Source organism: Sparus aurata, chromosome 15, assembly GCF_900880675.1.
Source record: "Sparus aurata chromosome 15, fSpaAur1.1, whole genome shotgun sequence".
Taxonomy (NCBI): domain Eukaryota; kingdom Metazoa; phylum Chordata; class Actinopteri; order Spariformes; family Sparidae; genus Sparus; species Sparus aurata.
Window position 1 is genome coordinate 1,005,493 of NC_044201.1, and position 19,113 is coordinate 1,024,605.

At 40.8% G+C, this 19,113-nt stretch overlaps 1 protein-coding gene across 6 annotated transcripts in view; it reads right to left on the minus strand.

Moving 5' to 3' along the window:
• gbf1 (golgi brefeldin A resistant guanine nucleotide exchange factor 1) overlaps positions 1-19,113 on the minus strand; it is a 218,369-nt gene that overhangs the window by 172,028 nt on the left and 27,228 nt on the right. For all 6 annotated transcript variants that reach the window (XM_030442547.1, XM_030442546.1, XM_030442553.1 and 3 more), the window contains exon 3: positions 18,295-18,361. In XM_030442547.1, coding sequence (XP_030298407.1) covers positions 18,295-18,361 — 67 coding nt within the window. The remainder of the gene's footprint in view (positions 1-18,294; positions 18,362-19,113) is intronic.

The window sequence follows — 19,113 nt, forward strand, 5'->3', positions numbered from 1 at the left end:
CTATACACCGACCGTCGTTGCCTGTCATTCATCCGCCTATGTCCCTCCCACAACTTCCTGTTCCTCAACAACCAAACTTGCTGTTTGGACACTTTCGTGACAAAAGCCCGTTTTACCGTTTCTTCCTGCACCAGACACAAAGCAAACGTGATGGCAATGTTCGCGAAAAAGCGTGGCGGACATTATTTACCCTTACCGGTTTTGGACGTGTAGGTGCGTCCAGTCCGTCGCCTCGGGAGGTGGGCCGTGTAGCTAGCTACACACGAACATCCACAGGTTCCGATTCCATTTTGTTGTCCGCGCGTCTCCGGATCTCCTCAGACCCGAACAGACTCGGTCCGGACTCGTTTAATCTCAATAATCCACAACAGTCAGTTTAGATGCACAGAACACAACAGAACAGAATGGGACCGAACCGCTGGCAAAATCCCGGTCCAGCTCGCGCCGCTGCAGGTATAAATCCACTTGTTTCTTCAGGTATGTTGTGGGCTTGAGCTCTGCAGTGATTGGCTCTGGTGCGCACGTGGCCACGGTGTGCAGTGATTGGCTCTGGTGCGCACGTGACTGTGGTGGCTTCGGTGGACAATGCTTGCGGAATTTGTAAAGCATTTATGAAATAATTTATTCACGGTATCATTGCAGTCAAGCAAATGCTTAGTTGCACACCACTGAACCACGCAGCAGCCATGTTGAAAGTCTCAGGTCAGTGTGATCCTGATCCGCAGAGATATTTGAGTCACAGACACACACACACACACACACACACACACACACACACACACACACACACAGACAGACAGACAAACAAAGAGAGATTCCTTGCTTTTATAGAGAGATTAGAAAATGGTCTGATTAGAGCACAGACGTCCACCAGGTCTGGGTCATTTGTGTTGTACTTTAATGCACTAATGTAGTTTGCAGGCTAATAATCCAGGGTTTGAAATTTATCAACATGAAATGCAAATTGCAAATGTCCTCTTTGTGGGAGGAATGAAATATTATCTTATTATATGAACTGCCAGAATTACAGTTAATGTCATTTATGTTCATTATCTTTATGCTAAAAAAAAAGTGGTTAATGTGCTGTTAATTCTTTTCAACTACAAGCCCTGAGCTTTTAATGGAAAATCTGGTTATTTAATAATCTCTAAGAGCAAACAACAAGTCAAATGAACAAAACAAGAAGACACTTGTCTTCTTGGATACAGAAGCTATAAAGCTCAGCAGCTTTTACAAAAATATTTTTTTTATTTTGACTTTTGAAGTGTTTTAATTAATAGAAAGAAATACATCATTTTAAGATCCACATTCTGTCATCTGATATTTTATTCCATAACTTTTGATGATGTTCTAGTTTTCCACCGTGATATCATTTCAGTATCAGTATCGAGATATTTTAGGCAGGTATCGTACCAAAGTCATATTTTTGGTATCGCGACGACACTAGCAGGAGGAGTTCGAAAAAGTAGGTTTTGCGGGGCACCGCTTAGCTCAGTTGGTAGAGCGGGCATCCCATATACAGAGGCTATGTCCTCGCTGCAGCGGACCCGGGTTCAACTCCCGGCCTGGGTCCCTTTGCTGCGTGTCTCTCCCCCTCTCTCTCATCCTGTTTCCTGTCAACTCTTCAGCTAACCGATCAATAAAGCCATATAAGGCCAAAAAAATACTTGGAAAAAAAAAAGAAAAAAGTAGGTTTTGCATATATGGCGATTTAGCAAACGAAGTGTGCAGCAGAAGTGGGCGTGTACTATGTCAGAAAACCCAGCTCTATTCAGGGAACATATGGATATAAAGTTTGCAAATGTGTTATTTATAATGTGGAAGTTACAGGCAAAAACGCGATTGCATTCACTATAGCGCCACCTAGTGGAATACATGTGCAATTTTTGGTATGGAAGAACTGTGTCCTATTCTGTACCATATAAATTTCACAGCTCTCAGCATAATAGTTTGGCTGAAATTAATGTTTGTTGTTTATCTTGTAATAAGCCAAGCCCACACTGACCAGTCATGACCACCTTCAAGATATAGCCTTAGGATTGGCCCTACATCATACCGACCAAATTTCTGAATTTGGTCAGCTCCACTGGTCCTAGGAAACGCGTCTCCTTGCATACGCGTTCCCTCGCCCTACGGGCTTGGCCCCCTAATAAAAATAGGTGTGTCTCATTCGTCCAGTTTACTAGTACAATTTGCTCCTGGATTGGAGTCACTGGGTCACATGACATGGAAGATATCCAAAAAAATTCAATTATTTTGTATAAATATATTTATGCTAATTAAGTTATTTAATGATGATCCCTAAATCAGTTTCCAGCGATTCAGCACGAGGCTCTGGGAGGTGAGGTAACCGTCCTCCTCCTGCTAACACTGGGCAAACCTCAGTAAAGTCACGGCTGGACCCGAGTGAATATCCACCGAATATCCAACCTAAAACTAACTTCACCCTGGTTCGATGAGATGCCTGTTGCAGCTTTTGAATAGGATGACGAGGATTTCAGTCACTCAACTTAACCGGTGACTTGCAGAAATTAAACAAATAGCAGTAATGACAATTAGGGCTGAACGATATGGACAAAATTTCATATCTCGATATTCATGCCAGATATCTCGATATCGATACGATACGATATGACTACGGGTTCGGTGAAAACCAAGCATTTTTCAGAAAAATAAAGAGATTATTTTAAGCCATTTACAAATGGTTGATAGAGAAATCTTTACCAAATAATCACAAACTCACTACAGAGACAAATATATTTGAAGTAACAACAGTAAAGGGAGGGAGAAGATCAAACTAACTATGTGCATTTTTACAAGATGAACGATGACATCCTAATCTGGAGAAAACGAGTGAGAGTGAAGATCGAGACTCAGCAGCTTCAGGTTATCGCTGGTAAAGTACCAGTGGAATCTAGAAAGACTAAGAAGTCAGAGAATTAACGGATCGAAACAGAGTAGACGGCAGCTATACGGTCTCAAATCCACAGAGCGAGCGGCCGCAGCGTCCGCTCCTGCTGCCCCAGCCAGCCCCCCCACATACACACCTGCCACCTGCAGCCGTGTGAGAGGACAGAGAGCCGGCGCTGCTGCAGAGGAGCCGCAGACTGATGACTCTGAGCAGGTGGAGAAGTACAATATAATATATTTCTTGCCTTTCCCCTGATGATCTGAATAAGTCGCTAAATTTGTTGCTAGTCGCTTTTCAGAAATAAAGTCGCTAAGAGGGTCTGAAAAGTCGCTAAACTAGCTAGAAAGTCGAAAGTTGTGTGTGTGCGTCTCAGTCTCCGTCTCCCTCACTCCCGCCCTCGTATGTTTGTCATTGGTTGGCTTCAGCTGTCGATCCACAGCAAACATGAAATAAGGTTTGTGGTTGGCTGGCCTTAGCGGTGCAATCAAGGGCAATCGTAAAAAGGATGTTTGTTGTGACTGCCAGAGCTGTACGTGCAGGGCGAGCGGGGTAATCTATATCGTTTATATCGTTGCTTTTTCGATATGAATATCTTGAATGTTCTATCTAGATATAGATACGATAACGATATATCGTTCAGCCCTAATGACAATAATAATCGATTTCCATATACCTCCATAAACCTACAAAAATCATGTCTTTTTGATTATTATTTTTTTTTACGTCAGCGCTGAAAATCCAACAGCAGAATGCATATTGGGGAAACACTGACACATCAGATAATCTTCCGCAACGGTTGCAGGCTCTTTGGTGGAGCTCTGCTTTGAATGAAGTTCTGTTGTGACAAATTAATGGACTACTTGCGAGTTACATGAATCAGAGGCACCAAAAATGTTGACAGTGGCGGCCGGTCATTATGTTTACCAATACCCAACCCGTACCACACCATAAATAAACCTGCTATCATCATCTTCAACTGCACAGAACATGGATTTATCTATTCATCTATAACTACACTGAGGAGAACAAGTACAGCTTTGTGATGAGAGACTTGCAAGAAAATAAATTCTCTGTCCATTACAAGAGAGTATGTATGTATCTGTGAGAATCCCAGCTTGAGACCAATGGGTGAAGCAATGCTTAGCTAATTGGATATGTGTATTACAATGTCCGTGGTCACAGCACCCTTATGGGGCATGAAATAACAAGCAGCTGTGTGTGTTCAGAGACTTCATGTATGTGTGCTCAGTTTGTCTGCCTGTGTATGTGGGAGGGATGGCTGCTGAGAGGTTTATTAACCCAGTCCATCAAGGCAGTGTGGGATTCACACTGAGACACCAAAGGCTTAAGGATGTGAGCGCCACACAAGCAAGACGGCAAGACAGTGCCTCCCCAAAATACTAATATGGGCACTTATTTTCTACCACAACAACCCCCCACACATCGTCCATCCCCCGCTACAGCCAACACCTCTACACTAGTGCTGCTTCTATAGCTTGCGGTACCTGTGCTTTGATTTGACCAGCTTTGCTGCCCTACTGAGGAGATTATCAACAACAGCCTTAATTCTTTACCTATGACTTTCCATTGTGATTCAATCTGCAGAACATTATATGTTTATGATAATGATCTGCAGGGCAGTGTGTGAAGCCTAGTTTACAGGACTTTACCCTATCTAACTGTCAATGGGGAACTACAGGGCTCTGTCAAAGGTGCAGCAGATTTAACGACCTATTTTAGTCTCTGTTCTCACAAACACATTCCACAACCACGAGCAAGCCAACACCAGAATGGTGGCAAGCCTGGCTTGGCCATCACCAAGCCATGACTTCTGCTTTGTCCAAGGGCCAGACAGTATATGGCTATTCAGACCTGCAAACTCCTCAGAGTAAAAAAGGTGACAGTGTCACGGGGACAGTGTCCCGTTTTTGGCTGCAGCCAAGATAGAAATAGTTCGCCCCGCACGTCCCAAACAGTTTTTCTCCTAGATTTTTTTGTAGCAGCGGTGCTCTGAGTCAGTAACCTAGCGACACTAGGGGGGTCCGGGGACATTTCATTTTCAGAATTTCAGAATCAGAATCTATGACATGCGATAGTGTAGAAGTTGACATTGCTGCTTGAAAATATGTTAACCTCTTGAGCATTAGATAACTTTTTTACCATTATTTTCTTTATTATTATAAATGTTTTATGGAAACAGAATCTATTTCCAAAGTCAGTAGGCCACATGGCATGGAAGCTACTGAGAAAAAAAATTAATAATTTCTGCATATTAATATTCATATAAAATAGAGGAAGCACTAAAATACAATAAAAAGAGCTGAGTCTCATTTATCCAGTTTACTAATACAATCTACTTCTGGTTTGGAGTCACTGAGTCACATGATATGGAAGATATCGAAAAAACTGCAATTATTTTGTATTAATATATTTATGCTAAGTAATTTAATGACGGTCCCTAAATCAGTTTCCAGTCATTCAGCGAGGCTCTGGGAGGTGAGCTAACCGTCCTCCTGCTGCTGACACTGGGTGAACCTCAGTAACGTCGCGGCTGGACCCGAAAGAATATCTGCCGAATATCCAACCTGAAACTAACTTCACACAGTTCGATGAGTTGCCTGTTGCAGCCTTTGAATAGGATGGCGAGGATTTCAGTCACTCAACTTAAACGGTGACTTGTAGAAATTATACAAATAGCAGTAGTGACAAAAATAACCGATTTCAAGATAACTTAAGGTGTAGTGCTTTCACTGTGTGCAACTTAAATTCTCCATTCGCTCCCTGTGATGTTAAACTTACAAACATCACATCTTTTTTTTTGCGGCAGCGCTGAAAATCCAGCAGCAGAATGCGTATAGGGGAAACACTGACACATCAGATAACCTTCCGCAAAGAGTCTTTGGTGGAGCTCTGCTTTCAATGAAGCTCCGTCGTGACAGATGAATGAACTACTTGCAGAGTGACATGAAGACATGAATCAGAGGCACAAACAACGTTGACAGCGGTGGCCGGTCATTATGTTTACCAATAGCTGACCCGTGCCTTTCGCACACACGACGTCGGTGTGTTTTCAAGGTGTTTCCCTGGTGTTCCCCGTCAATCTAAATCCACGGACAGTTTATAGTCATATGAATGCTGTTATAATGTGTAGTGATTGAGATCCTGACCCATCAAATATCCTGTAAAGTGACAAAGTTACGTTTTTCATGCTAAATTACATAAGTAGATAATCGCCATAAGGTAACTGGAAGCCTGTCTGACTCCTTCACTTGTGGGGATGGAGGCGGTTTTCCGGGGGAAAGTTCATTGAAGTCTCAGTCCAAAGGGCTGACCGTCGCGGTGAGTTATTTTTATCACAAACACTTGGTGAGTTAAAGTTTTTTGCCGGTGACAGATGCTGTTTTTCGAATAGGGCTACTACAGACCATATATTGTATGATTCTGAATATAATACTGTCGTGATTCAACACTGGTTCTACTTATTCTCATACTTGCCTTTACACACTTGGTCATTATATCCACAGTACTGATGATTTCTTATCAAGACTCTCATTGCAGGGTTTCCTCTACATGTAATTGACTGTGGCGCACCGCCACGGCAAAATAAAAGCCGCCTTAAAAATTCAGGCATAAATAAATCTAGTGTTAGAGAAAGGAAATATTTTACTGTCGTCTTCCACCGCAGTCTTTGACGTTAACTAGCATGTTGGATATTTAGCTTGATGATTATCTAGAGGATTAAAATGGTCACTTAGAGCACGCAGAGTCCTGCAAGGGTCTTATTTTGCAAACCCGCCCGAACCCGCCATATTTATCCGCATCCGACCCGTTTTCCGAAAGTAGCACAAATTACATCCGCACCCGAGCCGACCCGCTATAAATTGATACCGACGCCCGAAGGAAAATTGGACGGACGCAATTTTTAAAAGTGAAAGTAAGCCAGCATGGGGAATGGGAGTTCTGGGAGGGCGCAAGCACGCATTAATGAGCTCATATGAAATATGAATGCCTATCATTTGTGTCGCTAATAATGACTGATGATAAGTGACACCTTGAAAATGGCAATCGTAAAACCCTCTCCAGGCGTCCGACAAGATCTGCATCTGTGTCCGACACAGTACATTATTTTTCACCCGTGCAGGACTCTGACTTGGATAACTCCTCTCTTAAAACAAATAATAAAAACATTTCTTTACAACATGAATCTTCATACCAAGCCCATGCAGGGGAGTTCATGATGGTTGTGTGAGAGAGGGAAAACAAAATGAAATTCCCTAAGTAGCCTATGACATAAGTATAAATAGTACAGTATGATGACCCAAACTGTCCTGCCTTGTCTAAAAGGGAGGTGTAATATTCCTTCTTTTCCAAAAAGCCGCCACTCGGCCACCACTGGGAAAGGCGTATACCTGTGACGTGACATGAAGCACGAAGTTCGGCGTGAACAGTCAAGCAGGTCGAATTTGTCTTCAAAATAAGAGCTTTACATTGCACCCCATTGGAGTTTAGAGCTGGGTTCTTAGCGTAGGGCTTTTAATTTGAAAGTAGCAACCGTTAGTAGCTTGCCGCTATAACAACAAGTGGCAACAAAGACAGCTACAGAGAACGAGGAGACACTAGCATCTCCCAGATCTCAGCGGCTTTCCAGTTGCTCATCTTGACGTCCGCCGATCATCAACACCTCCGCCGATCTCACACAATTGCTGGCACATCGACGGCTCTGATTTACATAGCAATGGAGGTGGAAAAAAGTGTACCCTCCGAGGCATCAAATTGGCGGACCAAAACAGTACCCCAAATTACCGCCTTCTGTCTAAATCCACAGACCTAGCTGCAAAAAGGACAGCCAAGATGGCAGCTTGCTGCCCAGTATAAAAACGGTTAGTGATGCTAAAGATAATATCCAGAGATACAAAGAGTAACAACGATGCAAATCAAACGGTAAGTATGGTACAGTGATAACTGCTACAGAATGTTTTGTTCTTCAACCAGTTCCAAAATATTCAAGTTGAAAAAATATGAGATGTTGTGAATAATACATAAACTATTCCTCAAATATAACAGAACCGCAGCATCAAACGACATTTCCACATTCATTTAAAAAATTGTCTTCTTATATACAACGTATTTTAGAATGTTGTCCAGGCCGTGCCGCACCACATAATGCAGCCAACACTTTTACATTACATATCACAACAATAGGATATCCCAAATCTAAGACATTATATAGTCTCATATCACAATAACGATATATCAATATATTGTCCAGTTCTATTTAGTAGTGATGACCTGAATCTTGCCCTCACATGTCAAGTGACACCAAATGACAAGACATTAACAACTACAAATGGAGGTTGACATCTAAAATAATTACCAGATAATCTTTAGAGGGTAATTGGTGGAAAAGATGTAAAACCCATTAGTTACCTGGTCAGTGCTGTGAACATAATGTGCATTTCAGATAACAGTGTGTGGACAGTAACACACCAAAAATATACAAAGTCATACACTGCAGGTCATGTCAGCAAAATTTAGATGCCCATCAACTTTGCCTTGCATGGGGCTAAACTTGGAGACACACTCATTTACACATTGAACACCTTCACTTAACACCTTCAGAAATTGTCAATACCAGCTTGTGTAGTCAATCCTGAAAATGCTGTTCAGCCAATCAACTTGTCACCACATGCAGACCATGAGGCTGTTTTTAGAGCAGACCTCTGGTGAGAGTGGGCACTGGATTCAGAGGTGTTGAAACATCCCAAACCCTACCTTAATACCCCATTTTATTAATGCTCAAGGCTCAGTATGGAGTAATTAGAGCAACGCTGAACTCAAAGCCCATTAGCTCAGGACTAAACTAAAATGAGGTGAGGTGTGGGTCGGGGTATCTGTCTGGTGCTGAACCCCAATTACCACCTCATAACCCCGATATGCTTAACAGAACATTAAAACACAATCCAGGTTGCACTGAGGAAAACACTAAATCCTCACATCCAGTCACAGCTGACAACACACAGAAAGTCTATACCTCAACTGATCCAGTCTAGACTCTCTGTGGCAAGCCTGGAAAACAGAATGGCCAGCAACATTTAATGGCCTAAACTATATTCTCAATGTCAAATTTGTGCTCATTCTCACTCATTAAAAGGAAAACTACAGCTTATATCCATCTGACAGAACTGTACTCACCAAGGTTACTGCTGAGAGGCGCAACAAACAAGAGTGGTCAGAGACCTTTTATGATTGTTAGCAGTTAAAAATGAAGGTAAGAGCATTGCCATGTCACTTATAATCAGTCACTGCACAGGAAAACTGTATGTGTGAAGTGTGAACGACGACAAATGTTTAAAGTTAAAGCAGGAAGTGCATGTGTAAACTGTGATGGATGTTTACAGATCACTTTGATGAAAATGTTACTGTTGGCCTTCATTTTCTAGCTTGACCAACCTAATAGAGTATAACTGTTTCAATGTCATTGCCACCTTGACAGTAAACCTATATTTTGGGACATGTTAACTTTTTCTGCAAATGGCCACCTATGTTCAGTGTAATGCACTGCAAAGGCAAGTTTTTATAGTTATATATTATTTTAAGCAGTATGAGTACTTTCAAATATTTCAGTTACAATCTGGCAGTAGCTATGCCCAGTAACACATCCCCAGCCAGAGTTTAATAAAGTTTTATTCACACCATAACACCGGTGCACATCCAGAAAGCTATCCTGCAAAGAAGAATCACTGTTTGCCATTTAAACAGGGATGCTTGTTAATCCAAAACACAGGCTTCTGTCCCTCGACTCCAGTGTGTTAGTCCAGTTTACCACACAGTTAGCCGGTATTTTACCAGAAAACACCCGAAAACAAAAATTAGCTGAGGTGAAGCCTAGCAGACGGCTTACTGCTAGCTCTCACTCAAAGTGGCAACACCCCAAATTACGTGTAACCTGGATGTGTGGATTTAATATAAGTTAAACAAGCAACGTATATAAAAATGTGCCCCCCTACAATTGTGATGAACAGGGAAAAAAGGTATAGACAAAAAAATCATTTTACATACCAGTCTTTAAATATGTATATTTCTGCTGTAAAGTTAGGTGTTTTAACATGGGCTCTTATGGGGAGTGACTTTCAAGTGAATATTTGAGAAACTGCAGTTATTTTGGTGAAAGTAACACATAAGAAATCAGCGAAAAATTACTCTACACAGACACTAATATTATAAAGTAACTTACTACTTTGAAATGAAAGTATCAGTAATATGTAATACATTACATTTTGGAAGTTGCCCGACACTACAGGCAACTGTGATAACTGTATTGTGATTGTGATCAAAAGCTGTTCAAAACAACAAAGACTCTTCAAAGTACGGTAATGTACATTAATCTACATTAATTTTGCTAATCACAATTTGAGCAGTTACAAATTATGTTGACGCAATCAGGTAAAAGTGACCGACTTTGTCAGTGACTTAGTTTAGATGGTGACAAGAAGCACTGGAAATTGTTGTGCAATTAAGTGAACTTTCTGCATCAATGAAGGGATACGATGGTAAATCTGATTAAAACAAGATCAAAATTGTCTGAAACTCCTCCATGCAGGTTGGGGGCTTTAGTGTGAATGCAAAGCACATTTGTTGTGTCCAAGCACTGACCCAGCCCCCCCCCCCCAGGGGGGATAGTTTGTTTTGTTCACATCTTGCCCACTGTTCCTGTCAGCACATCCAGATCCTCCATGGCACCCTCAACCCTCTCTTCCATCTCACCCTTAGCCTTAGCCCGACCCCCCTCCCTTCCAACAGACACCCCCACCAGCATGATTAATAGCCCTCTGCTGGGACTCTCCATCCACTCACCACATTGTTGAGAGACTCTGAAACAGGACAACAGTTGCATCCCCTCTTCACACTGGGCCTAAGCCCTGCCTGTCAGTCCCCGGTTAGGGCACTGTTAACTGGCGAGATTTACAGCTACTTACCAGCACTAGGTGGCAGCCTGTCTGGGGAGGGGACGCCAATCCGATTAATCATGGCTCCTTTGATGGGGACTTTTACGAATAGTAGGCCAAAGGCTTGCCACTGTATAAGATGGCGCATCCCATCAACAGTCAATCACACCTACACACATAATGCAGCTCATATTCATATTCTTCATGGCATTAAGTTTGACTCATTTAACAGTAATGTAGACCTGAGTCTTACTCTCAGAAGTCAGATTCAAGATTCAACAATCAAGGTGTTTAATGTCATATGCACAGTGAGGAAACATGTTTCCCTATACAATGAAATTCTTTCCTTTGCCGTCCACAGAATGCCAATAATGTGAGAAGAAATATAGTGAGACAAAAATAGCAAACAAAAATATACAAAATGTCCTGCAATGCCTGTCTGTTGTATGTTAGCAGTGAACAAAACATACAAAAAAGCAGAAAAAGTCGGCATTCAAAAGCGGAGCCAGCAACTTTAATTCATCTAAAATGGAAGTTCAAATCTTGAATAATTCTTGTATGGATAAAGGATCATTTAAAATGTTTTACTTTCACATAATAATAGTTTTTAGACCTCATCCAACCTCATGGGATAACATGTTATCCAACTGCATCCAGCAACTTATAGGATTTACACTCAATGCGTATTGTGAATTTGACTGTGAATTTGAGTGCGCCAAAGAAAATTTTACACTTTATTCTAACTAATATTACAACTTGCCTGCCCTTTTGCAACTGGACACTCTACTTGTTCTTGCTATTTATTTGTTAGTTTGGGGTTTTCTTGCTGTATTCTTACCGAGCTTTTTACACAAGGTTAATTAAGGGTTGATGAAAGACCAACCCCTCAGACAATATGATAAAGCATATCGTACTGTAAATTTATCTAAACTGACTACAGTTTAGATGTTGTCCTGTTGAGTGGGGAATCCACTGAGTGGAATTGAATTTCACAACTTATCCATGAGAAATAGCATGTGAAAAACAAATTGATTGTTTTACATCAATGGGTTTAAGTCCATCTTTAAACTGCAATGGCATTTAGGTCCAAATTGAGGTCCAAGAAGTGTGCAGATTGCTCATCTCACAAGCATAATTTCTGGGGAATTCATTCCTTAAAACTGGAGCCACCAGCACTTTTAATGCAATAATTGTTTGAATTCAAGTTTCAACTCAAAATCCTTGAGCAAAAGAACCCAGGAAGATATCAAAATATGAATAATTTGTTGGTTTCCTTTTTTTTATTAAGAAAACATTGAAAAGCTTTGAGTTTTAGACTGTTTTTGGCTCTAATAAAGGATGAAGGTTATACAGTTTTGATATTGTGTTTTTATAAACCAGAAGAATGATCAATAAAATTCAATCACATAGATCATTAATAATAGAAATAATCTCCTATTTGCAGTCCTACTATATTTTTCTGTGAGCATGCACACATGTCAAGGTTTTCATTTATCCTGGTACACTGCCCACAAAACATTGAGGCAAAGTAAATCTGAAAAGACATTAATGTAAGCACTAACTCTACCCACTCAGTTCATTGTCTTTTGACCACATCATAAAAATAACCCGGACAGCAGGTCTAAGAACCTAACCCCTGATCTCATGCTTAAAGCTATGGGACACTGGGGCCACGTGGCAGACATGTAAAGAATTGGCATGAGGCAGATTCTCCTTGCTCAGAAAGCATTCATGAGTAAACATATTTGCATAAGTGGCTGAGCGACATGAATTATGGTTCCTCTCCTCTTCGGCATTTTCCAGCTGCCTCGGCTGGTTCAATTGGGAGTGATATATGTGTGAAGATCAGGTGGCAGGGAAGAGGTAGGGAGGGGTGAGAGAGTAGAAGGGGGGTAAAAGGCCACGTCCAGTTCCCAAGTGCTCAGGCTATGAGCCCCAGAGACCCGTCAGTGCCATCTTGACCACAGCTGGGAACTGAGACGACATACATTTAGGCTTGACCTTGAAATAAGACTGAGAGGGATGGCATGTGTGCATTCTCTCTTGATGACTGACATGACGGTAAAATGCAATGAATTAGTGAGGTTGTCAGTAACGCATGGATCAGGCTGTGTGAAAACAAAAGGATAAAATTTCAAAACAGATGTATTATTATACTGGTGCCACTGAATACCTTCATTTTATTGCCAGAAATGACATAAATGAGTGGGTACAATGAGCATTACATGTTGGCACCTCAAACTAGGTGACAAAAATACATTATTTTTCTCATAATTCTACTTTTCCATGGCAAATTAGCTCCACATTGTGATCTACTTTTGGGACAGCAGGATAATTATTGTAAAGGTCAGCCCGAGAGTAATCGAATCATCCTCAGCAATGTTCAGTCGGCAAATCCACAGCCATGCCCCCTGATATTCTACCTCTGGTGCTGTGCTGGTGATTCGAGTCAATTAGAGGTGTGCTGGTGAATTTCGTTAGTGTTTGGATGAAAAGGAGAAAGCTGTCAGTCAAAAGGCCACTCTGGCTTTGTATCTGGGGGGCTGCAAGGGACTCTAAACCTGTATTTGTATGAATAAAAATGAGGGATTTAGGAGCAGACTGTTTCTTCTGCAGACTTGTCAAAAATCTGACCTTTGCTGCAGCAGAGGGGGTTGATGGGAGAGGAGGATGGAAGGAAAGAATTGAAGATTTGAGAAGCCGAGGCTCAATGACTTTTGCATAAAAAAGGTGCAACTGAAAACAAAATTGGTGACCAGGAGATGAAATAAAATGTATGTCAGAATGAAAGGCTGTTCTCCACACTCTCCTACTCTCTGAGGTATAGTCCAACAATGAAATAAATCCACAGAATTATTCAACAAGAGATTGAGACAGATTTGTCTGTGTAATGACAATCCTCTCTGGGGTGGAGCCCCTGTCAATGTCAGATAAGAGAAAGACTCAATATGCATTCCAAAACAATGCTTCACGTGTTAGAACATCAAATACAGGAAGGCTTTCTTTCATTCTCACAGTATGTTCTGTAGTTGAAAGTAAGAGTTCATGCTGAAATGCAGCAACAAATCAAAAACGTTAAACCAATTTGTACCAAAGATGGCTTGTTTGTAATTGTAGTGCCTTTTGGTCCTACTACTATTTAACTACTACTGATGATGTCATAATACAAAACATAACAAAGCACAGGAAAAGATACATATATTGTCAAAATAATAAGAAATAATAAAAGGAACAAGGTGTATGTGTAACTAACAATCAAAATGTTTCAATAGTACAATTGACGGTTCAATCGCTGGCTTGATTTTGGGGTATGCTTTCAATGCCGCACGAAAAAAAACCATTTTGGTTCTTTACTCTGAAACACAAATACTAAAACAACGATCATTAGCTCAAATGCTTATTGTAAATATTATGGCCCTCAATAAATAAACTGATATGTATATTCCTGTTGCTCATGGGGCATATTTTGATTTAAAACAGTAGAATGGCACTCAATAAAGAGCATACTTCCACCAAAGCCCAACATTCGAGTCCAATTCAATCAAGCCTAATCCAAGATTAAATAAAACATATCTAACCGCACCAAATCCAAATAGTTTTATGTGGATCCACATCAAATTGTACTCACTCATGGAGTGATGCCATTCTGAATGCACCTGATCTTTTTCATCAAAGCCAAGCATTATTCCCTGAGTAATAAAGAAAAAAAACTTTCTATCAAGCAATGTTAAAAAAAAGCAAAAACTACTGGATCTGTTCCTTCTTCCAGATCCATACCAATGGGTTAATGTAATCTCTTCTCAGCAGAGATGATCCTCCATCCAAGTTCAGTTAAAATCACTTAACAATTTTTTAGTTATCCTGCTGACATCCTAGATGGAGGTCATGTATCACTGTGTTCTGTACAAACCAAAGAACCTTCACAGGAAAGGAGAACACCAAATTATTTTGCAAGTCAGTGCACATTTAAAGACAGATGCTGTGGGAAGCACTCAATTATATGTTATGCTATAACTAGTGCATTGCCAGTGGGAAGTATGTATTCCTATAGTATAGTGGGAGGTTAAGTAGTGTTTTCATGGATGTGCCAAAAGAGGCTGTGTTTGAAGGTGGGACATCAGGGATATAATTTGCCGTTTTTGACTTGTTTAAAATGTTACCATTATATTTCACCTTAAAAACTATTTACCTTGCTTTGTTGTGTGTCATTATTTTCAGCACAACCTCACATGTATGACTGTACCGTTACTGTTTCATTTTGACATACTGTATTAACACAATGGACCTAAAATCACAAAAAAACAAAACAAAATCAGAGTAGGAAAAAGTTAGATTTTTAATTGTGAAAACCACAAATGTGTTTAACGAACCATTTTTATAACTTATAATGTAAATATAAATTGCTGTTTGCTAAATGTGTGCATAAGTTTTTAAAATTTACAAAGTTATATATGCAACTATTTACATTTAAATGCAGGCAATGCCTCCAGCTCAGGGCTCCCCCTCAGCTCTCCTGCCTGCTCCACATTCAGCAGTCTCCTCGTTGTTTTGACTCATTAAACAAAAAAACGGCTCCACTACACACTAAACACACTACACCAAACACTACATAACACACTAACTATACACTCCAAACATACTAAATGTCACAAAACTCTGAACTTTCAAAACACGTGATCTCTATCACTGTAACTGCTGCTGTCACTCTTTCGCCGCCGGCCTTCCCACAACTTCCCCCGTTCCTCAGCAACCAAATCACGTGTTTTGCCATATCATTTTGTGTCTGGTTGGTGTGGTGGCTTTTTCCACCAATAGGAACGTGTTTTTTTGCAAATACTTCCTGCTTGCAGACACTTTCGTGACAAAAGCCTGTTTTACCGATTCTTCCGGCACTCATTCAGTCTCATTAATCCACAACAGTCAGTTTAGATGCACAGAACGGGACCGAACTGCCGGCAAAATCCCGGCCCAACTCGCTCGCTGCAGGTATAATTCCGCTTGTTTCTTAAGGTGCGCACATGGCTATGGTTGACAATGCTAGTGGAATTCGCAAATAATTTATGAAATAATTTATTAGCGGTATCATTGTAGTCCAAACAAATCCGACGTTGCACATCCTTAAACCACGCAGCGACCATGTTGAGAATTTCAGGTCAGTCTGATCCTGATCTGCAGAGATATTTGAGGGACAGACAGACAGACATTTCTTGCTTTTATAGAGACATGTGCTTCCTGGGACTGATTTGCCTGGCTGATGGAGCAAGGTGGAGCTGAAGCATCACAACATATGGTCCATCATTGGCCAGGCTTCCTCATCTGTGCCCTCATTGTTTGGGAGTCAAGAGAGGAGCACATTTTCCCATTTCCAAGGTGTAGAAGGACATTTTTTTTTCCGCTTCCAGAAAAGAGAGACAACATTTCCTTTCCCAGGACAATTTATCTCTCTGCTTGACAAGACTCCCTGCTATATTTACCCAACGAAAATTGCAGATGATATACTTCCAGCTGCACTTCTCTCCAGCTCTATGGCACATGGTCCTGTCAATCACTCTAGTTACAACAGAACACGACAGCAAGAGCGGTGAAACCCCCAGCCAGACAGAGAGAGCAACAGAGAAAATGGAAAGAAAGAAAATATGACAAAACAGACGGAGAGGGCCTGAGAAACCCCATTCAGATTTCCTTTGCTGGTTGGAATTTGTTGTTAGAGGAAGCTGAGATACACAGCAGAGTGAATTGAATTACTGGGCTTTCATTAAGTAGACAGCTGGGCCGCTGCGAAAACTCAAAGCAGCCGCACAACAGCCCACCCACAAGATTACCATCCAAAATAATGCTCAGTATGAGCAATATAGTAACGGAGATGTATTAGGTTGTTATGCTGCTGCAGAAACAAAACAAATTGATCAGTCTGTCAAGCACAGAATATAGCTCTACAGTGGTTTTTGATCTCCATTTTGTCCCTCATCAGGGCATGGATGTTACATTTGAGATACTGGGTGCACAGGGGATCTGGGCTTAAGGATGCACCAAGGCTTTCAAACATCCTTGACATGGACTCATTACTTCATGCAAATGTTCTAAAAAAGGTAGGAAAACAACATTTCAATTTCATATTCGACTCCCAATCTGGTCAAATAATTGTAGGAATATAGGTTTTTGGTAATTTGAGGGCTGAGGGGGTTATAGGGAGAGGAAAAGAGAAGAGGAGGGTTAACCAGTGTGTTGAATTCCTCCTCAGCCAGCCGTGCCTGTCCATCTCAGTGGCAGAAGCATTCCCTGGAGGCAGGCAGCAGCGGTGGGGGCGCAGACTGTGCAGCTCCATGTGTTGCATCTTTCCTGTTGCCTACAACTGGAGCTGTAGGGCTTTGGGAGCTGCCAGGACTCTCATTGCAAAGGGATGACAACATGCAGGATCGTCCTTGGAGCCTGCTTGGGCCCCTCTCAGAAAGGGGGGAATGGCAGAAGGGCACCACTGCATTTACACACACATGATCAGTCACCACGCTCAGTGGTGGTGTCCAATCAACAGAGTGTTTCTATCCCATTGGAATAAAAAGCAGCAAGTCCTCACAACTGAGAATCTGGAAAGGCCTGACATGTTTGCTTCAAAAATGATATGATATCTGATATCAAAGTAGTCCACAACCCTCATTATTCGGACAATCATTTAATCATTGAAATTAGGACACAACACATAGACTGTATGGAAATATCATGTGATATTTTCACATGATAAATTAAGCAGTAAAACTTACAGGTCTTAAACATGAGACTCATCATGTAGTCCTTTATAGGGTTTACTGCTCTGTATGTGCAGGAGGACTGTAGTGCAACTTGTCAGAGGTCAGGGTTTATATAGCCTAGTGCTTTATTAAAGTGACTACGAGGAACATCTTTAAGTACTTATCATTGATGCCTGTGCTCAGGCTCAATCTCATATATTGTATAAAATCATGTACAAATACATACTATCAAGATCCATCCTGCGGTCTCTCTTTCACTTGCTCTCAAAACAAATGCAAGCACCGCCAGCACTTGCCAGCAAAAATCTTTACAACAGCAAGCGCTGGTGTCGTAGCGCTTTTGTCAAAAGGGGCCACTAGAATGCTCATAGTCACTTTGGCCTGTATTTGTGAAACTGATGACAAAACAAAAATAACTTTTAATCTATTTTATCCAATTTATCAATATGGAATGGACTACAGGTTATTATCAATCTGAGACACGACTGAAAACCACAATCCACAAGAGCAAACTCATTCACAACTTGTGCTTCAAACGTTTCTTGACAATCACACCATAATTAACAACATAAGCTTGAAACAATGAGACACACTTGCACTTTCCTACTCCTAACATTTAGCTTTACTGTCTTCTGATATTAAAGATATGTCAATATAAGTGAAAAACCTACATACCCACAGCCCTACATACCTTTAATGTTGTTGAGTACTTCCTTCAGGTGACCAAAGCTGTTAAGTAATGGGTCCTGTTCTTCATCCTGCGCAGAGAAAGAACATGATGAGAACATGATGGGAGCGTGTCAGGATATGTAAGACATCCATCTGTCATCTAGCCTCGTGTAATTTAAATACACTTTAAAGCTCATTCTAACAATAAGTTAAATGTGTGCTATTAAACTAACCATTTCTAGTGATAAGCACAGTGAAATATATTCTGCATAAAGAAAGAAATGGCTGATTCCAAACTGTATTAGTAGAAATATTTGTAACATGTTGGTTCTTGACCGATGTAACAACCTGTTGTGCTGCAGTTAAATTCAACATTGCATTGCATTTTCAGTCCTAGCTCTAGAAGACAACACTACAACCATTTTTTGCAGTTATCAGGTTAATGACATATATCTTGTATTAGTCATCTGAAATATAACCCGAGATTAGAAACTCTGCATTTGGATAACAATCTCATATCTATCATCTATTAAATTTGACGTCTGGAAGATAGATAGTTGTGACCAGGGGCAGAAGGTATACCAGCTAGCAATTTCACATATAAACTAGAAAAACTGCATTTCCTGCGAAAATACAGTGTGAATGCTAAAGGCTGAAGTGATTTCGGAAATCTGCTGAATGTACTGGAAAATGCATAAAACTATGTCAATGGTCAATAATTTGCAGAAAAAGCTTAATTTTTCAAAAGCTAAAAATGCAAAAAAGCTATAGGCAGAAAGAGCATAAAAAAGGTGAACATTTATCTGAACAATTTCTCTAGCTGATCATGAAGCTGACTGTA